We start from the raw sequence: 21625 nt of genomic DNA, 5'->3' as shown, positions 1-21625 counted from the left end.
ATGCCCGGTCCTGCGGCAGCCGGGTCCCGCAGCGATCGAGTCCGCGGGACCCGCGACCAGACTCACGGGGGTCCTGACCAGCACGCGAGCGTGCCGCCAGTGGCGCGCTCGCGATGGCAGGGCAGCATTAAAGATTGGACATACCTGCCCGTGCCATTCTGCCGACGTACATCGGCACGCGCTGGTCGGGAACTGGTTTATAAATATCCCTTTAATGGTGCCATTGGTAATACACTAGGCTGGGTGCACCCTTCTTACTTTGTGTCATGAAAATAAAATGCAAAACTTGCTGTGACTACACCAACAATGGAGTTGTTAACCTCAACAAAAGCACACCTAATACTTGAGTGCAAAGAACAATTTCGTTTTCTGTAGTCAGATCAAGAACAGATGAATTCTGATTGGATGCTATAGGGTACTTAACTTTTTACAATGCTGTTTGCCTTAATAAATTATCCCAAAACAGTTACATGAATCGGGCTATGGTATGGTGTGGCATACAAACAAGTATGACTTACTTATCTGGCAGTCATTTATATACTTACTTTTTCTCCTTTAAGAAATGTAATACGGGAATCATCTGAATTTCTTCTCTCTTCAAAGTCATCCATCACTTGTGCAGACTGAGACTGTGTGTAACAACGCACTGAGGATTCATAACTCAGATCCCCACTACGTATAATAGGAACATGAAGCAATCCATCCTTTTCCTTCACTGTCAATACATCCTTACTGAACTGCATACTGGGGACTATAAGGAAACCAAAAATTAGCAAAAAAATAACAACCAAACAACAAATAACATCAAATTTCCCAAAAAGTGGAGCTAACAGCAGTTCACAATGCAAAACATTAGGTAGCAGTTAAAATTGAACACTTTCTACACCCTAACATGGGTAAAGTGTTTTATTTTGGAAAGTACATGTTCTAACTTTCTTCTAAAAAGATACCAAGCAGTTGTGTGTGGAGTACATCCATATAAAAACACAAATTCTTTAATAAATGCAGTAACTTTACCTGTTAGGGATGCTTATTACTTTGAATGCCTATATATATTAAATTATCTGTTCGCCATTGCAGAATAAATACAAATGGCAATAAATACAAATGGCAATAAATACTAACAGTATCATTTAAATAGATGTAAACTGTAGCTAAATAACATTTAAATTGTTAACTTGCAAGCTTTTGGATACTCATCATTCCCTGGGCTCTTGTTAGAGGATAATGGGGAATAATTTAACTAACATTTTTTCCAAACACGCATTTTGTGAACAGTTTAATGCAGCGGATTAAGATTGGGGATGGAGTGCTTGTTGAATAGGAGCACTTTGCATGAACTGCAAAGTTTGCTTAAAGAGGAGTTTCAGCCAAGCCAGACTCGGGATTGCATCGCTGGATACAGGGAAGACACGGAGAAGTTACTTACCTTGTCCCCTGGATCCAGCGATGTCTTCTGCGCTGTGTGATCGAGCTGTCCTCCGCTCGATTCACAGTGCCCGAATGTCACCGAGCTCTGTTCCCTGTGACGTTACGGTGCACGGGAGTGGAGATCGGCTCCAAATTCAAAAAAGTAAAAGTACACAAAACACACACAGTACTGCAATCTTACAGATTACAGTACTGTATACAAAAATACACACCCCCTTTGTCCCTAGTGGTCTGTGCAGTGCCCTGCATGCATTATTATAAATACTGTTTTTTATGGCTGGAATTTGGAGATTGTCCTTAGCAACCAGAAAGTGTCCCTTTTTCAGTGTTTTAGGATTTGATTACATTATTGAATAATTTTTATTATTATTTATTATATTATAAACTTTATCATACCCGGGATGTCTGCTAGACTCTGGTTTGAACAGATTTAAGAGAGTTATTCCTAAGAATTACAGGACTACAATATAAAACGCCAAATTTCCATGCAAAATAATTGTACCGCTTTCAGCACCTAAAACCAGAACAAATCATACCGCCAGGGAGGTTACTAGAAGGACATTTACCTGTCCAGGGATTCAGCTCTATCCTCCCCTGAGCTGATTCTTCAATCGGCTTTGGGTTCAGGTGCCGACATGTTAATTAAACCTGAAGTAAAGCCTTGCGACTTCCTACTGTGTGTGTGCAAGCCATGCTGAGCTTTGTGAATGGCCCCGCAGTCTTCCAGGACCTGTGATGTGTTCCAGAAAGCTGGAAGGTAAGGAGGGGCGCCAAACTTCCAAAGTAGGAGCAGGTACCTGTCAAAATCAGATAACCTCTCATCCCCCCCCCCAAATTTTTTTTTAATTGTTAAAGAGGAGGGAGGGAACATGAAAACCAGCAGAACTTCCCCTTTTGGGTGAAGTTCCGCTTTAAATTTGTTCTGTGCACTGTTTTTCATAAACATTTGCCATGTTTGTTTACGCCATGTTTTTTTTTTATACTGTATAACAAATTCTGTTTTCACCTGTTTTCATCTTTTTCCTGATCTCTGTTCTGTTTATCACCTGAAGCCTCTTTTAATCACTTCCTGTCTACATGCACTTGTTCAAGCATCAGGTGCACATTATTCCCCTGAACCAGCTTCCTAATAGTGACAACATTGGACTATGCCTGGGCAATGTATGTCAGCATGGCAGCTTGTAGTCTCCATCGGAGGAACATATGACAGCGTGAAAATGCAGGTGCACAACTGGGAGACTGTTGTCACCCCATTAACAGGAATCTTCAATGATAAGATGACCAGGTATTATTTTAATGAAAAATGCAGATTTAAAAAGAGCAAAATGTACTTTTGAAATTAACATAAAGTTTATAAGAGACCGTGGTGGTTGGGCCTATATCTACTTTAACAGTATGGACAATCGTTTGGTACATAACTTTATTCTTTTGGGTAGGATAAAAAGACAACAAAATATCCCCATGTTTTCACTGGTGGCATACAGCTAACTAGGATCTTCATGGTAAGAGGAGACAGTGGAAAGAACCCAGCTAGCTAGCATTTTGTTTAATACTTATTCTCTTGTCTGCTTTCCCAGATAATGCTATTTCTCTTTTACATCTTCCCACACAACCTCAGGGGTATTCTTTGGTAGTGCCTGTATGGCTAGAACTGTGGACTTGCAGTTTCTACCAGTGGTACCATATGCTTGGAGTTTGTATGTTCTATCCATGTTTCCTCCATCTTTTCAAAGAACTACACAAACGATGATAGGTTTCTATTCAAAAGTGCCCTGTGCATAGATGGTAATCAACCTTAGGGGTGAGTGTCCCGGCGTTGTCGAAAGAACTGTGGCAGGAGGTACTGGACAAATATTTGGTGTCTGTTGTCTCCTCTATGGATGAAATTATTCAGTTCCGTTACCTTCACCAACAGTATTATACACCAGCTAGACTTTACCGAATGCAAAGGAGGGAATCGGCTGTCCGCCATAAATGAAAGGGGGCAGAGGGCACTTTCCTACATATGGTCTGGGAATGCAAAAAAGTGCAAAAAAGTGAGACCACTATGGTCGCAGGTGACTGAATTTATTTCGGACCAGTTTGATCTGCCTACATTTTGCACCTCTCAAAGATGCCTCCTTGGGGTCTTCGATCAAGAGGAGATAAATACATACACAAAACTGTTCCTTAGGATCCTATTCTTTGGTGTGAGGAAACTCATTGCCAGACACTGGATACATGACGAACAGTTGATGCTGGGGATGTGGATAAAAATAATAAATGCTGATGTGCTGATGTATAAAATGACCTATGAAGCTAGAGGGACTCCCAAGAATTTTAGGAAGGTATGGTTTTCGGTGGGTTGACTCTGAGAACACGCTGGAAGAGGAGGGGTGGAGACCATTAGACTGCTTAAGACGACTTTCACTTTTTGAAAAATATGACAGTGGGAAGATAGTGAGTATACTTCTTTCAATGTGGATGGAGTTGGGTTTTTGTATCCTATCGAGCACAACACTAAATGCAGACATCCCCTGGGGAGAGAGGGTTTTTCAGTTGGGTTATCCGACTGGTTTTTGGTTCTGGTTTAATGTTTGTTTTTTTATAAAAAATGAAGAAAAGCACATATATTTCAGTGTATGATAGGGGTGGAGTCCTGATTGGCTCAGCTAAGAGAAAATTGATATATATATATATATATATATATATATGTATATATATTTCTTCATTGATCTGGATGTAACCCCTGTCTGATGTACTGTATGAATAATATTCATTTGCACAATAACATTAAAAAACAAAACAAAAAAAAACCTTAGGGGTGAGGACTAATCTTAATGAATCTACGTGCTCTGTAAATAGCTGCAGAATACCCAGAGAGAGATAAAAGGAGTAATATATACAAGAAAACATATTACCATCCTGAAAGGTATCGTTAATGGTAATAGTGGCTTCAAATGGTTTGATAAGTTCAGCCCCTTGTGCAGAACTTAAAAACACAATAAATGTTTCCAGTCCTTCAATAACTGGGTGCTGTGTGTCATCAAGGATTGTCAGAGTGCAGTGCTGTAATAAAGAAATAAGTAAAGTCACATATATTTTATTACATTACATTATTGCCAGTACTCACTTATTGTGAACAGGTTTAAAAATAAACAACTACATTTGACTGTATACATAACAATTCAAAATAACTTAACCACATGAAATAACTTTAAAATAAAATGTAAATTCTATACAAAAAGTGCAGTGCTTTCCTGACCACCTTTACAGCATTTTAATTGGAATCATAAGAATCATAAGAAGCATTGGGGACACTTTAATTAAAGCTGTCATAGAGAAAAGCTAGGCATGTCTCCTGGGTCTTAAATGTTCTCATAAAATTAGAGGTTTACAAGAGCGCACACATAGTGTAATGGATTTTTTTCATTAAAGGGACCTTATTCCTTAAAAGTAAGGTAGCTTTTAATCTATTAGAAAAGTTAGACTAACCATACCTAAAGGACCATTAAACTTAGAATGAACTAGTAAGGCCAGAATAATATTAGTGAAAAATAGAAGAACCTCGCGGCATAGCTAAGTGAGCTAGTTCTAGAAAATTATAAATATACAGTATAAAAGTCGCTCCCCTCAAAGTGCAATAGTGCTAGCCTTGTCTGATTTGGGGTGTATAATAATAGGGGGCGCTGTAAACTTAATAAATTATACTAAATTAAAATACATCATCAGTACGCTTCCTGATGACATTGTGAAGACGAAACGTATGTCGAGGCGCATCCCGGTCAAGTTATTTGCGGCCATCGGTTTCTGTCTCACCGTGGCGGTGGAACGCATGCCAATCAATACAGCGTGAGCGGGACGGCTATTCCTTCCATTTACCTGGTGACAGATGCTTTATACCTCCAGTGCTGAGGAAAGGCACTTACTAATGTAAGCCATTTGGCTCATGTTTTTAAAACAATTTTTTAAATTAAACTGTATCACACTATGGTCCTGTTTTTTAATTTTTTCTAATTGTTACTGCAGTGGAGTATTAGCAAGATTCCAGCCACATCTCCTCTGATATACCAGCAAGACCACGGATCCACATTTAAAAAAAGCCCCATCTGACCTTTTTAGTTAAAGAGGTCATGGTGGTCTGGTGAGTCGGAATTTCACTCACATCCACCGGGTGTTTTCTCATGAAGTTTTGCCATTGGTGATGGTGTAAATATTGATATTGATAAATATTTAAAATCACTGTTATTTCAGCACTGGATTATTAACTAATCATTAATTACTATTTAGTTAAGCACCATGCACTTTATTTGTATATGCACACAATTTTGTATAATTTATAAGTTCACAGCACCCCAAAGAATAATATTAGTACAACATGTAGATATGTATGTAAAAGTTCTCTCACCTATATAAAAAAATGAAATATTTCACATTTCTGTAACTCTAGTGCAACCAGCTTATCTAGTATTTGGTAGCCAAAAACAGTTGGTAGCTTTCTTAAACTATAATCTCTACTAAACTAAGTTCATTCAAATTTTAACTTAATTTTTTTTGTTTTTAGCTTTGGATAATAGAACGTCTGTCAGATTTCTAGTTCCCTGATGGGAAGATTCACACTTTCTGTTTGCCCTGTTCTAAGAGAAGAAATCTTCCAATTGGGAAACCTGTTCTGCTGACAACCGCCCGAAAGGGGATTCCTTTTGACTTCCTGTTGTGGTTTCGGGACAAGTGAAGGAACATTCCAATGGGACACAGGCACCCTTTAGTGGATGTAAACCCTATTTATGAAATTTGAGCTGGGAACATATCTGTAGTGTTTTCTTAACTCTCTTCAAAGCACTGAGTTCCATTGCGTTCTCTTGTTCCGTTCTTCTGTTATCAGCATGATAACTTCTGACAAGTTCTCCATCAACTGTGATAAAAAGAGCCTGAAATTTGTGTCATGGGAGGATGCTATAAATAGATTAGCAGACAGCTGAACTATTCATGAAACAGCACTGCCTATGTGGAGGGGGGGTATGTGCCTTTCCTCCAATCAGCTGTTTTGGCTATATGGCCAGACTTCACTCCCAGTGCTGAACAGGAAGAGAAAATTTGTAACACGATCTGCACTTTCTAAAGAACATGTAAGGTTGAAGACAACATATATACATGTAAAACTTATGTAGGAAGATTTGTTTCATCTTTGTGTATCATCTGAGGCTGTTCACTTCACTGGATATATGTGAGGGTTTACATCCACTTTAATATAAAAAGTTCTGTACTGTTTCTCAGCTATACATACTGTATATCTGAGAAAGCTTGTGAAACCCCTTATTATATAACATAACTTGAAATAAAATATGTTTAGAGGGCCTTTGGGTTGGAACTGGATTCAATTTAATTGTTTCTACAGACTATGACTCCATTTCCTCATTCAACTGCAGCGTCTCCCCCAGGGTTGAATTTAGTGTGGAAGATTGTAGAACAACCCTGCGAAGAATGATAGTGGCAGCCATAGAAATTTCAACTTGCTCGTTGTAGTGGTGACTTTGAAAGGTTCTGTGTCCTTGAGGACCCTACATAGCAGTGACAGATACATGTATATAACATGTATGTCTCTGTGTAAATAATTGCTATTGTTTTTTTTTTTATAACCTATCAACTATTGTGTCTGACGAATATATCAAAGTCTTGAAATATACTGTTTTTACATACCTCTATTGTTTTACCAGGTCTAAATTCAATTTTCTTGGAGCTAGGGATATAATCAATGCCTGGAGTAGCAGAGGGTGGATCTGAAGGGCGAGTGGCACACCATACTGATGTTGGCACTGAAAGGTCAGGTCCACTTCGGAGCACAGGTATCTCAATAGAGCCTGTAGAAGGAAAGTACATTTTTGGCCATTAGCAGAACTCTGTAAGGTATTACATACAAAATAGAGAGAGTGAAACATATTAAATGACACAACCAGAAGGTAGCTCAGTTATAATTGTGACATGCAGCTGGTAAAAAAATTTCAACAGCATAATCCATGACAATGCATGGTTTTCCCTTGTGCAGTTACTAATGCGTGAGGGAATACACTGGTACAAACTGTAATGCAGTAGAACCCCTTACAGCAGTCTTTATAGGGTACCTCACCCATCTATACTCTGTCATTCCCTAGTCCTCATCTTAGGCACATCCATTACACCATGAAGCTCGCATTCACAGCAAGAAAGAATTAAAAAGAATACTGGAAGATTTATTTCTCACACTAAGGATATTCCAGAACCTTCTGGAATATTATAAACCTCTCTTGTCATATTAACCTATAAAAAAAATGTAAAGAGGGTTTACTAGTATGTATAGATTTAAACTGTCCAATTAACTTCTTAAGGTAGTCAGCATTGGAATTCACAGCTAATATAGATATTTATTAAGAGAAGCCAAACAATTTCAGTGTAGAAAAGCATATTTATACCTATGTCTTCACTAACAGTAAAGGTGAGATTTCCTAATGAGACTGTTGAAGCATCATTTGGTCCTTCGATAACAACTCTGGCTGTAGCAATATTGCCAATTCTGGCATTTTCAGACGTATCAGCAAGGGCTATCTCAAATTCTTCCTCATCTTCATATTCACTGTCATCAATCACTTTGACGTCACAGGTTGACATTGTGACTCCAGGCCCAAAAACTACACGATTTTCACTGGTCATCGCTCTAGATTTAAAGTCTGAGCCTGACTGAAGAGCATAAAGACTGCTGCCCTTAGCAGATTTTGGTATTGTGTAGCAAATGGCAGAAACAACACTTCCAGAATCACCTGTTGACAAAAAAGAACAATATAAGCACACAATTAGTTCTGTGATAAATCGGTAAGTTTTAGTCTTTATTAAAAAAAAAATGCATACAAACACAAAAGAACACTTCGCAGATACTCCTATTATTTTAACATATACAAAATATTTACAAAATATAACAGAAAAATTAAGATACATGTACACATTGATAAACAAGTACACATGGTTGTAATATTACTATGCAGCTTAAGTCCTTTCATGTACATCATAGAACTAATAAGAAAATTGTATTATATTCCATAAAGTTTCTTTAATGCAATGCTAATGTCGTAATTAGGTGATTTCAATGGGAATACATGGAGGTTTTGTATTTGTTATTTTATTTCGGTCAATACAAAAAATACAATAAAATTTGGCAGAACACCATAGTGCTGTGGGAGGCAACCCCCATCGACACTGACCAGTGGTGGAAGGAAAGAAAATTTTAATCATCTATGGGCTGCTTTACACCTGCTCCCCCTTGGATTTGCTGGCAATTCTCCGGAGCTGATGTGTAAAAACAGATACAGGGTACCTTTTTTTTTTCTTTAAATAAAATCTGTTCTCATGTACCCTTAACTTAATAAAATCAATCACAATGAACTCTTTCTCCTCTTACCTTCCTGCTGATTCTTTTTGTCTATTTTTCTAACTACAATAAATTGTTTTGTTAAAACACAAAATGTTTTTTTTTTTTTAATTACTTTATTTGTAAATACCTTTGCAATGCTTTGTGCCCAAATCATAATTTTAGTATCATTTTAAATAGTATAAATTAAAGAAAAACACACTTTTTAGCAACAGTATTTTTATTAAACTTACACTGATCAAATTAGAAAAAGGTGCATTTTTTTGTTTAGGTACATGTATTGGATTACATAAAAAATAAAACTTTTGCAAGATAAAATCCCCCCAAAAAAAAAAAAAAACATATGTATTATATTGTTATCTTAAAGTGGTTGTAAAGGCAGAAGGTTTTTTTTATCTTAATGCATGCTATACATTAACATAAAAAGCCTTCTGTGTGCAGCAGCCCCCCTCACACTTACTTGAGGTCCCTCTCTGTCCAGCGATATCCACGAGTGTCTCAGCCGTCCGAGATTTTCCTTACTGATTGGCTGAGACACAGCAGCGGTGTCATTGGGTCCCACTGCTGTCAATCAAAGTCAGCTAGCCAATCAGGGGAGAGAGGGGAGCAGGACCGAGTCAGGTTCATATCTGAATGGACACAGGGAGCTGGGACTCAGCTTGGTTGCCCCCATAGCAAGCTGCTCAACAGGAGGGAGGGGACAGAATCACAGAAGAGGGACCAGAGAAGAGGAGGATCTGGGCTGCTCTGTGCAAATCCACTACAAAAGAGCAGGTAAGTATAACAGGTTTATTTTTATAGGAAAAAAACAAGACTTTACAATCACCGTCCGAGATTCTCCTTACTGATTGGCTGAGACACAGCAGCGGTGTCATTGGGTCCCACTGCTGTCAATCAAAGTCAGCTAGCCAATCAGGGGAGAGAGGGGAGCAGGACCGAGTCAGGTTCATATCTGAATGGACCACAGGGAGCTGGGACTCAGCTCGGTTGCCCCCATAGCAAGCTGCTCAACAGGAGGGAGGGGACAGAATCACAGAAGAGGGACCAGAGAAGAGGAGGATCTGGGCTGCTCTGTGCAAATCCACTACAAAAGAGCAGGTAAGTATAACAGGTTTATTTTTATAGGAAAAAAAACAAGACTTTACAATCACTTTAAGTATTAACAGTTATTGATGAATAAACAGGCCTATAGCAGCAATTAAGAAATTGGTCTTGTCTATGAGGCCTGAAGTGGTTAAAAACAGATATAAAACATCAGTTTAAAATGATGATATATAAAAACATTTATTATAAACTAAAAGAAAAATTCTGCTAGGAGCTAAGTAGAGATCACTATATCCTCAAACACTTTATAGGAGCAGAAGACACAGCTCCCAAAGTCCTGCTGTCTACTTATTTTGGTAGGGTGGACGCATATCAGAGAAATATATTTGCACACCTTATGGATTAAATTTGCTCATGCTTGAAATTGGAGTGCAGCCAATTATATATTTTTGTTTATAGAAGCACCTACTAGGTTTGTCTTTCTACCACAAATTTTTCATGAGCCTACCCTTTGATTGAGCTGCCTCCCTGTCATTTTTTGCTTGGTTGGTCTACAAAATGACAGCTTGGTCCCCACCAAGTCATTAATGTTGCTACTCATTACCACATTAACAGGTCTTCGTACAGTAGCAGTTTGTCTGCTGGGCCCTCCTAAAATATTTTACCATGAGGCCCAAAATGTGGAAAAGCAAAATGCTATATACAGTCCGCAAACTGTTTCGTTTTAAAAGCTTATTTAAATTCATTGTATGTTACAAATCAATTAGAAGTCTCTACAGATAAACAGTGACATGAAAAATTTGCAAACACAGAGAAATCATAATAAAAACTAAAGGAGAAAATAGAAGGTAGGTTTAAGTGGCAGATATTATTGTCTTAGACCACAGTGCATTGTTAGATTAAAAAGGTCTCTGCTTGCAGCGGTGTAGATATCTATAATGGAATGCTGCTGTAAGCTGCCTTTTTAGAAATTTCCATTAGATCTGACAGTTGCCAGGATACAGATAATCAAACAAATGAGAGGCACAGCCAAAGCAATCACAGAATTGTTTATTGATGTGGATTCGGCAAGATGAGGAGTTCCCATAATCTACAAACTTTAACAGAAGTCCCATAGGAGACATCTATATAAGAAAGCACTTCTACTTTATTTGGAAAGCATCACAAAATACAGAATGAGAACTTTTGCAATATGTGTGCACAAAATGTACTTTGATTGGTATCTATTTGGCCTGATTTTAGCAGTTTTTATTTGTAATGTGCCATTCATGTTTGTACCAATGTTCTTATCTCTAGCAATAAAAGTGAGATGTTTTATCTATATACATACATCTAAACCAGAATAAGCTACGTCACATTATTTATTATATGCTCTCCACATGCACAAGGAGCTTTTGCCTCCAGGAGTTACCATGAACCCTCTCCTATATACTACCTGGCTTACATGGCATACAAGTTGTACCTAAACAGCCATGCTTTTATCTTTCCTCCAGTGAGGAATAATCCAGACTTCCCAGAATCAATGAGTTTCCCTACTCTTAGGCCACATTCACTCTTGGCATGTCTGGAACAATGCTCCATGCCCAAAAAAGGTTCCGTAGCTTCTTTTTGCGCATTTGTCACATATGGGGCAGCTCATTCCTTATCTAATAATCCACTTCTCTTTCTGAAGGTGAAATCCTATAATATCTCTACTATTAAAATATCTTTTTTGGGGGGTTCAGCAAAATGGCAGCCTCTGGCAAAAAAGAAACCAGATCTGTTCCTGAAATGTTTGAGGCAATTTACAGCATACACTAATTTTGGTAGCATAATTATTAATGTGAAATGTACATAATATTGTACCAATAATCAATCTGCACAATCCAATAATGCGAATAACCTAATAAATAAAAAAGTTGCTAGCCAACACCCATAAGTGATTCAAATATTTAAGAAACTAAGCGCCAAAAGAAATAATAATAAAAAGGCACAACGTTTGAACCAGCTGCAGTAAAAAAATTGCCATAAGGCAATGATAAATGAGTAAAAAACAGTCCACCGCACCTGGTCTTGGCAGATATATACACATATATGTGGAACAGTCCCAATATAGTGATATAAAGTGCTTGTGCTCATTAAAGGTACATCCATGTTCCAATGTGCTCAGACTGGGTGCCCCACATAGATGTACACTCACCCCCAGGAGTTGACCAACTATCTCTAGTATGGTCGTTCAAGCGTGTGGGGATACCCCTGTAGAGTGAATGTGATAAAGTCCTTCGCGCTACTAGGAGTAGACCAGAAGGATCAATGTGTGAGTGAAAAATAAGATGTGTTCACAAATGCTGCAAAATCTAAGTGTTCACAGTAACACCAAACAAGTGAAAGAGTATATAAATAATTTCGCGCAAAACTGAAATAAATCAAATCAAACAGTTATGTGTAATGGGAAAGATATAGCAGCCAAATATAAAGCACAGAGAGGCAAATGTGCAAAGCTAAATTAGGTATATATTTCCTCTATGTGTGTAAATAAAAATTTGTGATATTAAAAATATCAAAGTGTCTCCGTGCCTAATGTGAAAAAAAATCGTAATATATATCACATGGGTCAGTAAATACAAAAATAGCATAACAAGTCCTTATCAAACATAAATCTCTGAAACAATTGAAGTCATCAAAAACAGTGTTGCAGTGTCCACACTCTGGTGCTCCCTACCCCTAGGTAAAGCTGCTCACCTCTGAGTGTGTGACCACACATTTAAGCCTGGTCAAACCACGCATATGAATCACATCTGGATTCAATGTTAACTGTGTGATCCTGAGCTGCTCAATAACGCTGTCTCCTCATATGTAAACAGTAAGAAAAATGGGCTCGATAGTGTGATATAATTTTATAAAACCAATTGATAATACAAAAAAGCCCCAGTCCAGGGTACTCACATGGGTCTGGTGCATCAGTGCACTGCTCTATTCAAAGCTTTAAAACACTGGGAACTTGTTGAGATCATAGGTTTCTCTACTGTGAGACAGACCAGCTGTCTCCTATCCCCTCCCCAACACGAGCCATTGTAATCGGCCATCGGCCATTTTCTTGTAGCCTGAAGACATTCTATTGTGCATAGGCTTAATCTAATTCACTAGCTATACTGATATCCACAACTGGATACCATACGGACCATCTCACTGCAACATGGATCTGACTCCTACTCCTGACTCCTACTTGCTGTGGTCCCACCAATGTACCAGACGGAGATAAGCTGCATTCATACATTAATACTCAATCTCAGGATGATGCTGCGGAGAAAACCTATTACCTCCTCCCAGATATAAAATCACCTTTTACTAAACAAATACATCTTGAAAAACAAAATATATACTAATCTACTAAAATTCGAAATGTTGCATACGGTTCAATTCATAGTATTAGCCAACAAAAATGTGTACTACTAACACACTGCAATTTACAAATAATTTCCCATATTAGTACAAACTGGGGCCAAAATTAACTACATAAAAGTATACATTAAAAAAGGCTAAAAATAAAATATCTAAAATCTGGATCAACCATATAGTTAGTAACAGTAACCTACGCATAATTATAAAAGTAACATTAAAGGGATATCGTCATATCCTTACACAAGGGGGGCAATGTGCCTCAAAGATGCTGATATCCCTATTAACTGGTGTGTTATAGTAGCTTGAGTACCTTGATTTAGTCATCATGGTTCTAGATGCATCTAACCTACCCACAAGGTAGACCACCTGCATAGTGTATAATCAAATATATATTATTTATCCAGGGTCTATGGTGGTAGCTGTTGGTGGGGATATGTGAATTGCTGTCAGTTTCCTTAAAGTATGTTTTTGTTTCTATGAATGAATGAATGAATGAAATACTTGTATAGCGCACGATGCGAACTGAATCGCCTTTAGGTGTGTTAAAGATCTCCAAATCCAAAAAGTGTGCATTATCCTTACTAATCTCGCATGTCAAATTGATATTTTGATCATTGCTATTCATGGATTGTAGTAGAGTTTCTAAATCTCCAGTGGTCCCTTCCCATATTAACAATAAGTCATCAATAAAGCAGCTATACGACAACACCCTCAAGTCCATGCCGTACAGAATACCTTGCTCCTCGCATTTAGTCATGTACTAGTTAGCAACGCTGGGCGCAAATTTAGTGCCCATAGCAACACCTGTTAACTGTAAATAGAAATTGATCTCATACCAAAAAAAGTTATGTTTTAACCACTTCAGCTCCGGACCAATAAACACCTTAAGGACTAGAGGTCTTTTTGCAATTTCGCACTGCGCTGCTTTAACTGGTAATTGCGCGGTCATGCAATATTGCACCCAAACGAAATTTGCGTCCTTTTCTTCCCACAAATAGAGCTTTCTTTTGATGGTATTTGATTGCCTCTGCGATTTTTTTTTTTTGCGATATAAATGGAAAAAGAGCGAAAATTTTGAAAAAAAAAGATATTTTCTTCTTTTTGTTATAAGAAAAATCGAATAAACTAAATTTTAGTCATACATTGAGGGCAAAATTTATTTAGCCACATGTCTTTAGTAAAAAAAATGTCAATAAGCGTATATTTTTTGGTTTGCGCAAAAGTTATAGCGTCTACAACCTAGAGTACATTTTCTGGAATTTACACAGCTTTTAATTTATGACTGCCGATCTCATTTCTTGAGGTGCTAAAATGGCAGGGCAGTACAAATCCCCCCCAAATGACCCCATTTTGGAAAGTAGACACCCCAAGGAAATTGCTGATGGGTATGTTGAGCCCATTGAATATTTATTTTTTTTGTCCTAAGGGATTGAATAATGACAAAAAAAAAAAAAAAAAATTTTTTTTACAAAAAGTTGTCACTAAATGATATATTGCTCACACATGCCATGGTTATATGTGGAATTGCACCCCAAAATATATTCCGCTACTTCTCCCGAGTATGGCGATACCACGTGTGTGGGACTTTTTGGGAGTCTAGTCGCGCACGGCACCCCGAAAACCAATCACCACCTTCAGGATTTCTAAGGGTGCAAATTTTTGATTTAACTCCTCACTACCTATCACAGTTTCGAAGGCCATAAAATGCCAAAATAGCACAAAACCCCCCAAAATGACCCCATTTTGGAAAGTAGACACCCCAAGCTATTTACTGAGAGGCATGTTGAGTCCATGGAATATTTTATATTTTGCCACAAGTTGCGGGAATATTACAAACTTTTTTTTTTTTGCACCAAGTTGTCACTAAATGATATATTGCTCACACATGCTATGGGCATATGTGAAATGACACCCCAAAATACATTCTGCTGCTTCTCCCGAGTACGGGGATACCACATGTGTGGGACTTTTTGGGAGTCTATTCGCGCACGGCACCCCGAAAACCAATCACCACCTTCAGGATTTCTAAGGGTGCAAATTTTTGATTTAACTCCTCACTACCTATCACAGTTTCGAAGGCCATAAAATGCCAAAATAGCACAAAACCCCCCCAAATGACCCCATTTTGGAAAGTAGACACCCCAAGCTATTTACTGAGAGGCATGTTGAGTCCATGGAATATTTTATATTTTGCCAAAAGTTGCGGGAATATTACAAACTTTTTTTTTTTTTGCACAAAGTTGTCACTAAATGATATATTGCTCACACATGCTATGTGCAGAAGTCAAATTACACCCCAAAATAAATTCTGCTGCTTCTCCCGAGTACGGGGATACCACATGTGGGGGACTTTTTGGGAGCCTAGCCACGTACGGGACCCCGAAAACCAAGCACTGCCTTCCGGATTTGAATATAAAATGCTATACCAGAGTCACCCGTAACACTTATACGGTGATCAGTGGTGAAAGGGTTAACTAGGGGCAATCAGGGGGTTCAAATTTTTATTAGGTAGTATATGGGGGTCCCTGGCGCTATATAAAAACCTGACGGGGAACCTAAATAACTAACTGGCTAACCAGCGTCACCAGTGACACTTATACTGTGATCGCTGGTGAAAGGGGGTGAAAGGGTTAACTAGCAGCAATCAGGGGGTTAAAACCATTATTGGGTAGTATATCGGGGTACCTAGCGCTATAAAAACCTGGCGGTGAACCTAAAAAAATAACTAGCTACCTAGCGACACTAGCGACACTGATGCAGCGTTCAGAAAAATTATCGCTTAGTGACACTGGCAAAAGGGGGTGAAAGGGTTAACTAGCGGAAATCAGGGGGTTAAAACCATTATTGGGTAGTATATCGGGGTACCTAGCGCTATAAAAACCTGGCGGTGAACCTAAAAAAATAACTAGCTACCTAGCGACTGTAGCGACACTAATGCAGCGATCAGAAAAACGATCGCTTAGTGACACTGGCAAAAGGGGGTGAAAGGGTTAACTAGCGGCAATCAGGGGGTTAAAACCATTATTGGGTAGTATATCGGGGTACCTAGCGATATAAAAACCTGGCGGTGAACCTAAAAAAATAACTAGCTACCTAGCGACACATGCAGCGATCAGAAAAATGATCGCTTAGTGACACTGGCAAAAGGGGGTGAAAGGGTTAACTAGCGGCAATCAGGGGGTTAAAAACCTTATTGGGTAGTATATCGGGGTACCTAGCGCTATAAAAACCTGGCGGTGAACCTAAAAAAATAACTAGCTACCTAGCGACTGTAGCGACACTAATGCAGCGATCAGAAAAACGATCGCTTAGTGACACTGGCAAAAGGGGGTGAAAGGGTTAACTAGCGGCAATCAGGGGGTTAAAAACATTATTGGGTAGTATATCGGGGTACCTAGCGCTATAAAAACCTGGCGGTGAACCTAAAAAAATAACTAGCTACCTAGCGACACTAGCGACACATGCAGCGATCAGAAAAATGATCGCTTAGTGACACTGGCAAAAGGGGGTGAAAGGGTTAACTCTAGGGGCAATCAGGGGGTTAAATCTTTATTGGGGGGTGATAGGGGGCTACCCTGGACCTAACACTAACTGTCCTGACAGTTTTTACTGTCACAACTGACACTGAATGCATTGATCAGTAAAGAAATGATCAATGCAATCAGTGACACTGTGACTGGGGGGGGAGGGGGGGCGGGGGGGGGATCGGGGGGCGATCGGGGGGGGGATCGGGGGGGTTTGTGTGCCTGTGTGTACCTACATGTCAGTGTAGTGTTGGTGCACACTTACTTTTACTGTTCTCCTCGTAGTCCGGTCAAAAAGACCGCCCCGAGGAGAATGACATCACTTCCTCCTTCCTGTGTAAACAATACACAGGGGAGGAAGCTTCTCATTGGCCAGGAGCGATCCAGAGGGGGTGGCCGAAAACCAACGGCCATCCCCTCATCACGGAGCGCTCCTGGACCGAATCGGACCGCCGTAACCAGCGGGAGGGGGTCCGATCGGACCCCCCACCCGCTGGAAGGCAATCACGTAGATGTACGTGATTATGCCTGCCTGTGCCATTGTGCTGACGTACAATGGCAATACGGCGGTCCTCAAGTGGTTAAACAGAATTCCAGACTTTTTAAAATAAATTTTTGCTGCTTACGTTTCATATTAGTGTTCTTTTTTAATGCCCACTTAACTGCTCTTATAGCCCCTGGTGGTCGATATTAGTATACAGTGAGGCCACATCTGCTGTGGCTATCACCGTATTCATATTAGTATCACATTCCTTTAACAACTGTAAGGTGTGTTTGGTATCCTTTAAAAAGGCCTTAGTTCCCTTACCTAGGGGCTGCAGATACACATCAATATATTCGTCTAGTAGGGAAGTGAGTGACTCTATCCCGCTTATAATTGGTCTCCCTGGGGGGTTATTCTTGTCCTTATGGATTTTAGGGATGTAATAAGTATTTTCCTTCCCTTTTGTTTAATATATCCCTCTCGATACCCATATTGGACTATAGATTCAAGCTCATTTCTAAATAGTTTTGTCAGATTGGACTTTAATACTTGATATGTTCCTTTATCCTATGGAATTTTGTTAATTTCTGTCTTATACTGTTCTATCGACAAAACCACAATCCCTCCCCCATTGTCTGACGGACGTATAACTATATCCTTTCTGTCCTCCAGTGATTTAAGGCCCTTTATATCCTTCTGCTCATAAAAATTTTTTATGGGTAATTGTTCTAGATCAGTGGTAACCAGTTTTCTGGCAACATATTTGTTGTTCACTATTTGGGGATTAAATACAGAGTGATTCCTTAATTGAGTGTAATCCCCTTCTGCTGCTGCCCTTTCCACAGGATTTTGTGCATAATATTTTTCACATTAAGTTTCCGGATGAATGTTTGGATTCCTATGTAGGTCTCAAATTTATTTAAATCCTTTAATGGCGCAAACCTGTCCTTTTTGTTTTAGCCTTCTTCCTCCTTGTTGTCCCCTTTTCTACATTTCTTTATTTCCTGGTAAACTTCCCCCTCCCCTTCTCTAAAAAAGAGGCCCCATAATCTTGATTAGGTAAATCATACAGAGGCTGAAAACGATTATACGTAGGAACATCATATTGATCTGTGGGTGGTCTATCATATCTAGCTCTCTGCGGTTTTGGTGAATAACAATGTCCCACATCCCGAAGGGGTCCGCTATAGGGTGGCGGTCCTCCTTGATGGTGATAATCACCCTGTGGTGGTCCTCTCCTTTGTGGAGTCCTATTTTGATACCCTTGTGGGTTTTGACCCCCTTGATGGGGGCCCCTATACCTGTTACTTGATAATTGCTCCCTTGATATCCTTCATTACAATTACACAGATTTTGTGGATACCCATGATGTGGTGGTCTACTTCTACTATTATTGTAGCCTCTATTGTCATAGTTACTGTAATAGGGCTTCCTTGTATTGTGTGGCGGTCCCTGAGAGTTCTCTGGTTCCCTTTCTGAATTGTAAAGCTTTGAATAGAGCGGTGCACTGATGCATTATTTGTGTTATTTACTAATAAACAGCTGGCCATAGAAAATAGACAGCAGTCCAATTCCCATCTTTTTTTGACAGAATGTTTATGTATAAATATATGTGAGTCAACTAGGTAAGAAATATCAGCTAAAGATGTAAAAAAAAAAAAAAAAGCATCATATGGAGATGTTATCAAGCTTTGGATGAACTAGATTCTCCTTGGAGAGTTTGCAAGAACATTATGAGTTTTATTTACTAAAGGCAAACAGACTTTGCAAGTGCAGTTGCACTCTGCAAGGGAATTTGCTCCAGGGCTTTTCTGACTTCCATCATCCAATCATGTGCAAGCAAACATGCAGTTTCTTTTCCTAGCATGTGATTGGGCGTATCACTAAGCTCTGAAGCATATTCTATTTGCCTTTAGTAAAACACATTATATTTACAGTAAATATATATATATATATATATATATATATATATATATATACATACACGCATACACACATATACAATGGATATAGAAAGTCTACACACCCCTGTTAAAATGTCAGGTTTCTGTGATGTAAAAAAAGGAAACAAAGATAAATAATTTCAAAACTTTTTCCACCTTTTAACCCCTTTCACACTAAGATGCTTTACAGGCACTATAGCGCTAAAATTAGTTCCTGTAAAGTGCCTCTCCTGTCACTCCAATGTGAAATCCCGAATGCTTTCACACTGGAAAGGTGCGCTGGCAGGACGTCAAAAAAGGCCTGCTAGTAGCTACTTTGAGGTGCTTTAGGAGTGGTGTATACATCACTCTTAAGGCGCCCCAACCCTTTTTTCAGCCGCTAGCTGTGGTTAAAAATGCCCCTCCGCCGAAAAGAGCTGCTAAAACTACAAAAAAGTACTTTACCCCCGACGCCCAGACACTCTGAGTGTGAAAGTGTCCGTAAAGTGACCTATAAACTGTACAACTCAATTGAAAAACAAACTGAATTCTTTTTTTTTGGGGGGGGGGGAAGTAAAAATAAAAAACTAAAATAATGTGGTTACATAAGTGTGCACAACCTCTTATAACTGGGGATATTTCTTCATCAATTTAGGTCAATTTGTATTCTGCTACCTATTTTTGGTAAAGAAATCCCCAAAAGCGTTTATTGATTGGTTTGTGCAATAGTTATAGCAGCTACAAAATAGGGGATTTATGGCATTTTTATTATTTTTTTTTTGCTTACTAGTAATGGCAGTGATCAGCAATTTTTAACCGGACTGCAATATTGCGGCAGAAATTTTTGACACTTTTTTGGGAACCAGTGATATTATTACAGTGATCAGTGCTAAAAATATTTACTGACATTGTACTAATGGCACTGACAGGGAAGGGGTTAACATCAGGTGCGATCAAGGGGTTAACTGTGTTCCCTTGAGTATTGAGTGTGTGTTGAGTGTTTTTCTAACTGTGTAGGGGGATGGGCTGCCTGGGAGAACACACAGATCCATCTTCCTGCATAGTAGAAAGACAGGATCTGTGTGATCAGAACGGAGATCTGCCATGCTTACTGATCCCCGTTCTGTCACTGTGGTGAACGATCACGGGTGGCTGCAGACATTGGGTCCGTCAGACCCGCTGATTGGCATCCCCTGTGTCCAATCAGAGCACGATTGCGCCTCCGGCGATGCACACACGCCACCTAGTGGCTATTGCACAAAATGACGTACAGGTACGTGATTTTGCGCAATAGAGCTCACCTGCCGCAGTAAATATGCGGTAGGCGGTTGGCAAGTGGTTAACAGAGAAATACAGCCAAGTGAGCTTTGGCTGTATTTCTCCTTTAACCACTTGCCAACTGCCTACCGCATATTTACTGCGGCAGGTGAGCTCTATTGCTTGGCTGTATTTCTCCTTTAACCACTTGCCAACCGCCTACCGCATATTTACTGCGGCAGGTGAGCTCTATTGCGCAAAATCACGTACCTGTACATCATTTTGTGCAATAGCCACTGGCTCACAGGAGTGCAATTAGTTTTTTGCAGTCCTGTGCCCCGTTTTCAGCAGAGAGCGGGCTGAAGTCCGCTGACGTCACCAGTGTCAGTTCAGGAACCGTGACAATGAAGTCTGGATCTGCCAGGTGCCTGGACTGACACCCTATTCAGCCTCTCAGCGAGCCGCTGAGAGCCTGAGCCGGCCACGCCGCTCCCCTCCCCTCCCCACAGCCCGGTGCTCCAATGAGCGAGGAGGGGGCAGCTCTGAAAATCAAGCGTTCCGTGATGTTCAATCGCTTGGTTCTCAGTGTAGAGGCACCAGGGGACAGATGAACTTCCAAAGCATCAGAGGGATCTCATTGTTATAAGGTATCAGTAAGGAGAATGGTACAAAAGAATTTCTAAGGCATTAGATATATCATGGAACAAAGTGAAGACAGTCATTATCAAGTTAAGAAAATATGACACAGCACTGATATAACCAAGAACTGGACGTCCCTCCAAAATTGATGAAAAGAAGAGAAGAAAACTGGTCAGGGAGGCTGCCAAGAGGCCTACAGCAACATTAAAGGAGCTGCAGGAATATCTGGCAAGTACTGGCTGTGTGGTACATGTGACAACAATCTCCTGTATTCTTCACATGTCTGGGTATGGGTAGAGTGGCAAGATGGAAACCTTTTCTTATGAAGAAAAACATCCAAGCCTGGCTAAATTTTGCAAAAACACATCTAAAGTCTCCCAAAAGTATGTGGGAAAATGTGTTATGGTCTGATTAAACCAAGGTTGAACTTTTTGCCCATGATTCCAAAAGATATGTTTGGTGCAAAAACAACACTGCACATCACCAAAAGAACAGTGAAGCATGGTGGTGGCAGCACATGCTTTGGGGCTGTTTTTCTTCAGCTGGAACAGGGGCCTTAGTCAAG

The 21625-nt window shown here is 39.6% G+C and overlaps 1 protein-coding gene across 1 annotated transcript in view; it reads right to left on the bottom strand.

Annotated features, from left to right (window-relative positions):
* The window catches only part of FRAS1 (Fraser extracellular matrix complex subunit 1), a 708831-nt gene that overhangs the window by 58857 nt on the left and 628349 nt on the right, over window positions 1-21625 (bottom strand). Inside the window, exons 56-59 of the mRNA XM_077476089.1 lie at window positions 7860-8204; window positions 7111-7271; window positions 4332-4479; window positions 546-751 (exon numbers count right to left, since the gene is read on the bottom strand). Of these exons, the coding sequence (XP_077332215.1) occupies window positions 546-751; window positions 4332-4479; window positions 7111-7271; window positions 7860-8204 (860 nt within the window). The remainder of the gene's footprint in view (window positions 1-545; window positions 752-4331; window positions 4480-7110; window positions 7272-7859; window positions 8205-21625) is intronic.

Source organism: Lithobates pipiens, unplaced genomic scaffold (assembly GCF_037356315.1).
Source record: "Lithobates pipiens isolate NorthernLeopardFrog02 unplaced genomic scaffold, aLitPip1_a1.2 Scaffold_13, whole genome shotgun sequence".
Classification (NCBI taxonomy): Eukaryota; Metazoa; Chordata; class Amphibia; order Anura; family Ranidae; genus Lithobates; species Lithobates pipiens.
This window is presented reverse-complemented; position numbering and strand designations above follow the sequence as displayed.